The sequence below is a fragment of the Halyomorpha halys genome, unplaced genomic scaffold (genome assembly GCF_000696795.3).
Source record: "Halyomorpha halys isolate HHAL.00 unplaced genomic scaffold, Hhal_1.1 Scaffold643.1, whole genome shotgun sequence".
In the NCBI taxonomy this organism is placed as follows: Eukaryota; Metazoa; Arthropoda; class Insecta; order Hemiptera; family Pentatomidae; genus Halyomorpha; species Halyomorpha halys.
Window position 1 is genome coordinate 86261 of NW_027112666.1, and position 11822 is coordinate 98082.

Sequence of the window (11822 nt, forward strand, 5' to 3'; positions counted from 1 at the left end):
AAAAAAAAAAAAAAAAAAAAAAAAAAAAAAAAAAAAAAAAAAAAAAAATTTACCCTAATTAAAGGTACTCAATTTTATTAGGCTGGGTATACCCCCAGGATGGCTTCAGAATCCACATAGTTGACTCATTGCTACAGTGTATCAGAAAATAATTATCTACCACAACCGGATTCGAATCCAGGTCCTTGGAGTTGGTAGCATTGTGCCTTACCACTGAGCCACCGCGCTCCTAAATAATAACTATAAGAAAAAAATAAGTAATCATTTAATTAATTAAATGTATTTATAAAAAGGCCTAAATAAATACTTTATTTAATTAAATAAAATAATTAAAGCTCCTTTTTAACTAGGTAGTAAGTAAGTAGTTAAGAGAGCAGATCTGTCCGATGGGATTTCGGGTTTAGGTTTCTACTCAAATTCACTGGGATTTCTTTCTTCCTCACACCAATTGGATTTGTCCTCTGTTTATAAACAAAAGAATAAATTTAAAATCACTTAATAAGATCGAATTTTTTTAATTATTCTGCGAAGACGAAAAACGATCTTATAAAAAAATATACAGTTATTTAAAATACTGTTTTCTTGGCTCTTATGGGGGCACTGGCAAGAATATTTGGACATTTGTCTGATATTTTTTGACTAGTGTCACCGAAAAAAAGTGTCCACGAAAACAATGATTCCACGTCAGAAGCCTTCGAAATTTTTATTGTTTTTTTTTCCTTTACGTTAACTAAATATAATAATTTTTTAGCATGATTCTAACACCCCCCTATGTAACTTGTTAAACTTACATATAATATAAAATTATATTGATTATATAAAATATATATAAATCCATTTTGAGAGGGCTATTAGAAAAGAGTTCCAAAGTAGCCCGAGACCCGAAGGACCCACTCTCCAGAGGATAATATATTCAAGCTGAGACCTATAACTCAGGGTCATTATACTTAGTGTCCTGACCTGAGCCAAAATCTTTTTTTTTTTCTTTTATTTTATTTGTATAAATCATGCCCCCTTCCTCCTCACTCCTTTGGTGGAAATATATTCCTCCCCGGTGGCTGTTCCCTATCCTCCTTTCCCTCCTCCCTACAAAATATAGTAAAAACCTTTCCCTCGGCAAATAACTGGCTGATCTACGAGCCGAGGGTCCCCTACCGAATACAGATCGCCCTATTCCCTAATGCTTCTTCCCTTCCCTACTTTACTCCACTTAGTCGTTACTGACCAACAGGCCTCAGCGCACTCCAAGGACAGAACTATCAGAGAGAAGGAAAGACAAGTGCTATATCTACAATAGGCACAAAGTAGAATAAAATTCACTAGACACCGAGAGAGCGCTTACTACTAGATGTCAGTTATAGATACTTCTTAAATTATGTTCCTATATACTTCTTGTACCGCATATTTAGTATTGGTAAACAAGGGGAGTTGATCGGAGTGAAAATTCCTAACTATTGTCATAAACCAATCCACTTTTTATAATGTTCAGTACACCAAATAGCAAGTACATAAACTTTAAAATATATTTCAAAATAACCACAAGAATTCCACTTGAATCCAATCCTTACAATCCAAAATCCATCCCAAAATCCTCCAGCCACCTTACTTCGTCACAACTAAAATCCATATGTTGTCCATTTAGTCCGAGCAAAATAGCAATCTTTCGATTATAAACTTCTTAACCATCCAACATCACTAGTTCCTAACCTTACTTCCGCTCCTAATCCAGATAACCCTCCAAGGTGTCTGAAAAAAAGATGCCTGAAAGAAAGCCTTGAGACCTTCTAATGTAGAAATATTATTGCAGTGCTATCAATGGGTAGTTTCTTCACAATTATTTCAGGTCATTCTACCTCATCACATTTACTTGTATTTTTAATGTAAATCTTAAGAAATTAAGAGAAAAAAATATCTTTAATTTTTTTTTTTTTTTTTTTTTCCCGGCCAAGACTCCCATTGGAGGTCCTATACTGCCTAACCATGGTTGGGGGTCGAAGTTCTTCATTTTGTGGGACCGCAACTCAATAAAAAAAGTCAACGTCCCAGGCCGGATTCGAACCGGTACCGCCAATAGACATCAAATTGGTAAGACTGTGTCTTAACCACTGAGCTATGGGCGACCCAATATCTTTAATTGTTCTATTCCTAAAAAGTTCTCTCTCTAATTTTTCTTCCATTTTCACTATCAAAATCATTTCGTCGCACAAAGTTGATTATTCTTTTTCGGCATCTGCTGTTCATAATCGAAAAAAATAATTTAATTAATACATACAATATTTATCGATAATAATTTTAGTTTGATTTAAAGATTCCATGTTCCTTTGAACATTTTATCTCGAAAAAATGCAACTAATAAAAATCCCTTTATGAAATTCACGTTTAATCAAAAATTGAATTCACTTGATTTTGCAAAATAAACTGTAGATGATGTATAAAACTAATTACAGTCGTCAATTAACATGTATAACATCGCAAATGTAATAAAGGAATAGAAAATTATGTTTAAGGAAGATAATTTTATAAATCTATAATTTCATAAATATAAATAATAAATAGGGACCAATTAGCAATTAATTATTCTTTTTTAATCAGAGCATCAAGAGCAAGAAGCTTCTACCATCTATGGACAACTTAGGTAACTGACACGGACCAAATAAAACAAAGTCCACAGATACAGAAATAGACCTGAATTCCGTATATATATGTTCTGTTAAATTATTAACGCCCATGAAGATCTTCAATGCGTACATCGCAGGGAACCTTAATAATTTGTAAGTCAAATCTGTTTACCAGATCATCTTCCAATAATTCTATCCTATATCACCAAGAATTGCATATAATCATTAATTATAATGTTATTAAACAATACTAAGCTAGATTGGACTCTGTTTTGGCATAATACCGTACGTTAATTTTTTTTAATGTTATTTAAATTTAAATTATCTAATTATTATGTAATTACTTTAGTATTAGAGGCTTCATTCATATTTTTAAAAAATAAATAAATCTTTACGACTACAATCCATGAGGGGTTTACAATACTTTTTAAGGAAGTATTATTACTAGACTAACAGTGCAAAGAGGTGATTTGATCAGAAACACGCTCGACCTCCAAATTTTTACCCAATCAAGAGTACCTAACTTTAGCCCTCCCTATAAAGCTCCTAAACACACAGGGCTGACTTGCGGCTTCAGTGAAACTAAAAATAATTATCTTCCATATGCGGATTCGAACCCAGGTCCTTAAGAGTTTGTAGTGATGTGCTTTATCAATGAGCTACTTACTCCCACCATTTTTATAATGCTTCATTTATTTTATCCTTTTAATAATACAATCCACATTGCTTTTCACCACCAATTACAACAATTAATTGTTTATGATATGTCCAAGGACAGAGATAATCATAATGAAACAATCATGCTGTATAGGTTTATTGGATCTGATTAAATTTCCCTTGGCAGATAAACAAAATTATTTTTTAAATCAATATAGCAAATAATAAAAAGATAAATAAATTAATCACTGACGAGGATTATGGAAGTAGCTAAAAAAACAAGTTGATGAAGCAGTTCTGGGCTGGAATTGCGCCAGGCAAGATGGCCCGAGGTGAACTATCTTTTACTATGACCTAGTTCGCATCTTATAAATTCTACACTGTACGCCCTCAAATGTATAGAAGTATAAGTATTATATAGTAAATGTATATTATATAGCACTTCATATTATATTTTTAGTTTAATCCAAAAACAGTGAGGATAATAAAAAAGAATGTATAATTTTATAAACTATAGTAGGAGAGACTGTTGTACCAGTAATATGGAACTGTAAAAAAAAATGTAAATTATTTTGAAGCTACCACGACCAACCACAGCAAAAGTTAGCAGCTTCCTAACAACCTTTATTTCAAGTTTTAGGAAGTGATATTATTTTTTTTTTTTTTTTAGTATAAAATTTACAGAAGAACCGAAGTAGTGGAATTATACTTCCATTTCACAGTAATCTCCAACTCCTCAGACAATTTGGGCCAAATGTCTAAGTTTGTTTTTGCTTAGTGGAGCCAAACTTTATTAGTCATCAACCCCATTTATATTTTATTTAATTTTGCTTATATTGGTTTAATTTAATTTATTTTTTAATTTGATTATTTATTATTTTATGTTTTTCTTTCGTTCATTGTTATGTCAAAGTGTACAAAATGTCGAAGTGTATTAAATGTATCGTGTGAAATATTTTTTTGGAGGCGTAAGCCTAACTGAGTAGACGGAATTTGGCAACAATCAATATGAGAAAAATTGGATACTAATTATTTTTGTCTATATAGGATTATAGTGCTAATAATATTATGAACACTATAAAAAAAACAGCAATCATCTTATAGGAATGATCTTCTCCGGTCGATCGAACAAACTAACTTCAACAACTAGACCAACAATATTTTTTTAAAGAGTTTTCTTGAAGCCTAAATAGAGTTAAACTCAACTCGAAGCTTAGAGTTGAACCCTAAACTTACTTAACCATAGTGCACTCAACCCATGGGCAATCCAGCCAACACGAAAGAAACTTCTAGATTCTTTTCCCGAAAAAAAAATACATACAAATAGCTACGCTATATCTGTGTACACATATCTAAGTCTCACACGCTTCAATATATTATAACAGTTATGTTGTTACACCATCTCTGACCAGGTTTACTAATTACCACTAAAAAAAAAAGGTTAATCGATTAGGATTCTTACAGCGAAAGAATATTACAGAAGTAATTACATGTTTTTGCTTATTAAACTTTTGTTTAATATATTGATTACATGCATAAATAATAAGAAAGAATGGACTACTTCAGTTGTTTTCTGACGGTATAGTCATTACTTGAATAATAATAATATTAAAACTAAAACTTACATTTTAAAATATACTCAGAGACATGTATTTGAATAAAAAAGTGCTATAATTACCTGGGCACTCTTTTATTTTTTTATGTTTTATTTTACGGGAAATGTATCAGGTGGTTTTTAAACTGAGCCATGGAACTGTCATCGACATAAATTGAAAATAAAATTCCGAGAAACTCTGAAAAATGTTTTTAAAATGTAACAATCACACTTGTATTTAGCAGGTATGAATCTTTTTTTATAAAGATACCTTTATAAAGAAAATATATAATTTTTATTCAAAAATAAAAAGTACCTATATGTTTCCCTCTTGTGTATCCGGGCAGTATTTCATGGACAATTAATTGAAGATAGGCAATTGACTACTGTGGGACTGGAGCCCTGCAGTCCATACACTGCCAATGACAGTGAACAAATCGCAGCTGATGACAGAATCCTTCATCCTCATGGAATAGAATGGAATAAGAAATATTGGGAATCAATCAACACCAGCTGGATAAAGGGAGGATTGCAAGTTGCGGCGAAGAGAAATCGGATTACATATATCAATGCGGGAAGATTCCAAATGGATATGGCGTCGGGCTGGTGGGAATTTGTCTCTGAGCGAGTGCGTCAGAACACATCAGTTAGCGCGCTACTTTATGTGGTGCGGTATCCATCAACACTACCCGAGCTATATACGGCCATCAGTCTCAGCTACATCCTAACTCTGTCTACTTCTCTAGTATAAATCAGCTTTACTGCAGAGAGGAGAAAGAGTTGATAGTTTCAATTTAAACCCTTCTTAATCACATCGAAACGCAATAACTCATCAAACTCTTTCTTGAATAGTATTAAAGGTACAAGAATCTGGTACATTCTTTTCGCTTTTTGTGATTCCATGATACCATAACCTGTTTCAAACTGTACTATCTGCATACATTTTATTTTATTTTTTAAAAATGTACTTATATTTACAAAATAATCTTCTTCTCCATGACCGAAAAGTAATATTAAGGGCGGGCGATTTGTGTAAATTAACCACTAAACCTTTTTTGGACAACAGGGTGCTTTCTGTGTCAGAAGATAACGCGAAATTAAGGGTTCCATCACTAATATAATTCCAGGAAGAGTGCTGTTGTATGGACCCGCCCTCCACCCCAGCGGTCGCACGTCTCTTAATCCAACAAAAAGTAATTCTCACTCCTTTTTGTACGCCATTAAGATATTACTTTTGGAAAATTATTTTCTATAATTCGCACAATGGTAATAAATAAATAATTTATTTTAGAAATATTTAGTTTTTAATCTACTTAACTTTTAAATTGGGCATTCCCTTTTTTGGACACTGTATTATATGTATAAAAATCATTCACACATTTCCCATTTTTTTCATTATTTATATATACCTTAAGTTGGATATAAACGTATTGGTTATTATATTCTTATTTTCTGGTTATAGAGTATGTTGTAATAGATATTTTAAAAAATGTCGGTCATATTTCCAGGACTTGTTTAAATAAATCTGTCCATAAGTCTTCAGTTAGATATTAATATGTTTTTATCTTTTATTTCAAATATAACGAAAAAGGGGAGCGCGTTGGCACCGTGATAAGGCACGATGCTACTAACTCAAAGAACCCGGATTAGAATTCGATTGGGCAGAAAATTATTTCTTTTACACCGTAGCCGTGAGTCAACCCTGTAGGTTCTAGAGCCCTCTTTGGGTCCACCCAGCCTCATAAATAAGGTCCCCTTAATTGGGTAAAAATCTAATGGTCGAGCGTGATTCTGACCAAATCACCTCCTTGCACAACCGTTGGTCTAGTAATAGTACTTCCTTACAAAGTACTGAACCCCTGATCCTTCATGGGTTGTTGCGGTACAGATAACGAAAAAGTATTTCTTTATTTCAAGGGCTGAAATTGAAATTTAATTTGAAATAGTATTCGTCAAGGGAAAAAGCATATCAAATTTCAAGCTAAATTCATAGATTCTAGGAAAGTCTAATGCATAATTTACGACTATGCAACAGAAATGAATGGAAGGGCCTGAATTAATGCAAGGGCAATGGTAGAATCAAACTAATTAAAACCGAACAAAGCCACAATCAGCTTAAATTGGACTTTACAAAGCCCGTCAAAGCGTTGATCGGCTCAAAGATGATGGGTAACGTGGTGCATTGTAGTTTAGTGTGGTTAGGCAATCCGGTAATGGATCCACAAAATACTTACACTACCTAAATTCCATTGAAATTGTTTCGAACAACCAACAGCTTTAGGCTTCCACACTCTTGAAGAGATGCGTTGAATTATTTCACACTATAGATATCATACATTTGTTTACCTGATATATACTTTGCAATCTAACACCTGTCACAACTGACCAATCCACCTCTACTGAATTCTATAAAAACTCATATCTTCAAATTGAATCTAATACAATCCTCCAATCTATGTTTTGGTCCATGCCTTTTATCTAGTTAACACTGGCTGTCTCTACAGAAACTCGTTCGCTGTCCATATTGAAAACGTGACAAGTCTATACAACTGCGGTACTTCATCTCCATTCTATTTTTAAGGTGGAGGTCACGCGATTCTCGTAATCATCTAAATTCCACGGTCAATTCGTTCTTCTCGATTCATATATTCTATATTAAACGATTTCAACCAGCAGTGTAATTTAAGGCAGCAGAGTAATATACTACCAACTACAAGATAACAAAAATTTCGCGTCATTTCCTAGGACGCCAAATTATAATATGTTAATTTGCTAAATTATTACTGCTGTGTGAACTGTGTAGCGGTACAATTATGACAAATATAAAAACATACAAGATAATTCTTTCTAAGTAATGTTGCAGACTAAGTGTTATCTCCTATTGACAGTAAACGCGTTAATTTACTCATTTAGAGGTGAAAATGGTATTCCAAATCTCATTACGACATACTACCTTTTTTTTAATTCAAATTTCCTTGATTTCATCAAAATCGTAATAAATAGTTATGTGTAAATACACCACAAATTTAACAAACTTTTAATGTTATTTTATATCAGATGATTTCCATTTAAAACCTTAAATATCTCTCATAAATGTTACCTCATGTTGGCAGATGCTCAGCGGGTGATTACCTGGTGGTCTACCCCTCTGGCACTGATGGAGCCGTCAATGAGGAATCCGCTCCACTGGGAAGACTCTGCGGCAGCGAGGCCATCAACCTCTATTCTTCGGGACCCAGCATCGTACTGGAGTTCCACACGGAGGTCAACATTAGAAACTCGACCGGGTTCAACGGCAAGTTCACCTTTATCCAAGCAGGTAATGTGATTACGGACATATGTATCAGAATATCTGCGAGATTTTGTAAAAAAAAAAAAGCCTTGACAGAGAGTGCTAAATCCAATCTTATACCAAATAATTATTTATATATATATATAAATAATAAATCCAAGTCCTATTAGGTGACTTTATGTGTTCAATGAATGCCCAAATAACTGACATGTGGTAGAGTTATCATAAAAAACTATGGTCTTCAAATCCAAAATAAAGTCTATATAAAAAATGAATTATTTTCTAGAAGAAAATTTGCGTTCTTTGTTAAAAAAATATATTATTCTCCAAAAAACGAAATTATGATAGGAATGTATAAAAACATTCCTAACATAAAAAATAACTTTTAATATGTAAAGGTTTTACAAAATCCACTTATAGTCAACAGGTTTCTTAGTGCAAACCTTATTGTTGCAAGCCTTTGATATCAAAATTAACTGGGTCATTCTGTTCTCATCAAAATTTATTCTCATAAAAAATAATTATTTAATTAATAATTGAGTGCATTAGGTTCAAATGCTTTAAAATAGTTGGAATAGTTGTTACTGAAGCGTTTTATCATATAAAAGCTGTCAATCCTTACTGAAACTTTACTAAATATTCCCGTTAAGTTTTGAATATTTTAGAGCTCCGGGACTTGCACCACTTTTACTTCCAACGGCTCATATAAACCTATAAACGAACTGGACCACACTGACGTTCGAGAAGTCTGGTAAAAATAAGTTTCCTATAAATTCCAAGATCTCCAAACAAACACTTGTCATATACAATTCATTTACAATTTATTTTATGCCGACGTTTCGACCTAAGTTTCAGGTCTTCATCAGGGCTATAAAACAAAAGAGATAACAACAACATTTAGAGAAACATAAAATTGAAAAAGAATAGTATACAAACAAATTTGGAATTATACGAAATATTCAATTGAATCATAAATGATAAAAAATTGATAACTGATAATTAGATGGTAGTAGATTGAAAACAGTGAAATCTATTATCTAATGAAATCATCTTTCATCATCTTATGTTGTTCTTTGCTGACCCTACCCCCCGACAAACCTCTCCAAACATTTACATAATTTAATATTTTAAATAAATCATCCGTAAAATCCTCCATCACAAATAAACTCATCCACAAAGACCTTAACATCCCTTTCGTTGCAGATTTGGCCCGAAATAGAAATGCGTCTTTTCATTCCTAACGCCTTACCCATCTCAACCCACTAGTTCTTAATCTCTCATCCTTAAGAATCCCTGATAATCCTCCGAGGCGTCTGATTGAAGATGACCACAGGACTTTTTATTTTTTTTTTATTAGGAATTTATTAACATTAATTCAAATTAGTGTTTGAAGTACAAAACCTTCTCGAGATTTTCAAGTGTTTGAAACATTCCACATATTTACTTATTATATATATATTTTTTTTTGAACAGTTGTAAATTACAATGAATTAAAAAAAGATCTTTTAAACTTTACTAATTCACATATCGAAGCTACTTGGAATACTTTAATTATTGGCTATAAGGTTAAGAATATACGGCGGCCATTTAAAACAAATTGCCATATTAGGCCTATGCGTCTCCAAGGAGTGGTATACTTTTTTTCAAACATTTTTACGTAGGATACCATTGACAAAAAATACTTTATACTAACTTCTATATCAATTTTTTAATGTATCAATTTTACTAACCTAAGTATAGATCTATCGGCTCTTCTTCAAGAAGAGGTATATCCCAGTTCATGTTCAAGTACGAAACATTTTCTAGATTGAATATTAAATTATAATAACATATATTTTGTCCCTCGGATATTTTGAATGCTTTGAAAAGAAATATCCTAAATTTTGTGAGTGATAGGAATTTATATACGGGCGATAAAAAGAGATTTAGGATAGAAGGTAAGGCAATTTATCAGTGTTAATTTCATTGAGGTCGAATTTCAACACTGGGGTGGAGCCCCCTTCCACAAATCCATACTGAACCTGTTAGCGTCAGGGCTGACTAATGGCGGGTCGGCTCCAAGAACACTGCCCTATACAAAACCTTTATAATCGAATCTTCATTCTTCGATGTATCGATGATAAATCGTTTCGGTTACAACAGCTACAGTGTCACCGCTTTCCAGTGAATCCGAAATACTTCAAAATTAGATGTGTGGTGTGATAGCGAATCTTATCACAAAATCGTTAATGGCACTTCCATTATTCTTAAAAATCCATTAAACTTAAAATTATAATAATGCATTACAAATTATTATAGGAAGACGCGAAAAAAAATTTCAAGTCTGCGAAACAGTAGCATGTGGTAATCATAATAGATGATATATGAAGGCTGGACAGCGAACAACAATAGACTATAAATAAGAAAACTGTAAAAAAGCGGCATAAATGACCCTAAATATTACTGCAAAATAAGCTAAGATTGTGCCATATGGGCCAAGAATAGACCAAACCTCAACTACTTAACGCTTTCTTCTGCTTCGAAATAGAATGCTAAAATCTTCTGTACTAAATTCATCCGAATATGTTAGTAATTATGTAAAAAAAGATCAAATAATGGGACAGTATATGACCCTAAAAATGTTTTCATGAAAAAGAAACAGGTAACGTGCTAGGCACAAAGGTTATAGGGGGAGCGATTCTCATGCGCAACCCTAGAGACTGGTTTGTTTATAACATTCCTGTATTAAAATATTAATATTTCAATTATTTAGGCAATGGGAGCCAAAGTGACCTAGCCAACAAGATGGTTTAGACCTAACCAGGACTTCATTAAGGCATAAAACAGAATTACTTACATTGGCCAAGTGCTTCTATCTACTAGAATATTTAAAATAAATGGATCCAATAAATATTGGAGTGTAACAAATCAATAAACTTTATGGATTGGGTCAATTTTATTTATATTTATTATTAATAATTTAATTATATACAAATTTCCAGTTTTCACAAAACATTATATTAGTTATTTGTTTTATTATTTTTTTTTTTTGGTTTTTTTAAAGAAATTGGCCTTTTTTATGATTTGTTTCCTTTATTCCATCATTTGAATAAGTTTCTACCATTTTTTACTTACTATTTACATAGAGACATTTTTAACTTTTATTAAAGATTAAACATAACAAGAAATATACAGTTGTAATAAGAAAAAAATAATAATAAGTTTTTAAACATTTGGTCTAAATTAAAATTTTTAATACGTGTAAATTGATATATAATTATGAAATTAGTTGTGCAAATGGTAAATTATATTTAAATAACTAATAATTTATTTTACTTATTAATTTGAAATTAATTAATAACTTTAAAACTTTGATTGTTCAATATTTTATTTGATGAACAACAAGCTGGATAATGGGTAAACTTCTCGAAATGTTGTTCAAATGATAAATAAATGAATTTTTAAAAATAAGTCATTAAGAAAGAGTGATTTTTCATGGAAAAAAAAATATAATATAAAGAAACATAAGTTATTTTTACAATTACAAGATTTCTCTGATAATAGCACCCATAGGAGAATGATATATACTGAATTTTTTGGAACAATTTTTTTTTTTTAATTGATAGATTTATTTATTGATAGATATTACAATCTACCACACAGTTGTGGGCAATACGTAATA

At 31.9% G+C, this 11822-nt stretch overlaps 1 protein-coding gene across 1 annotated transcript in view; it reads left to right on the forward strand.

Annotated features, from left to right (window-relative positions):
• Positions 1–7982: 7982 nt before the first annotated feature.
• Positions 7983–11822, forward strand: part of LOC106684984 (suppressor of lurcher protein 1) — a gene marked incomplete at its 5' end in the record, with an annotated part of 64845 nt that continues 61005 nt past the window's right edge. Inside the window, 1 exon segment of the mRNA XM_014427400.3 lies at positions 7983–8188. Within this exon segment, the coding sequence (XP_014282886.3) occupies positions 7983–8188 (206 nt within the window).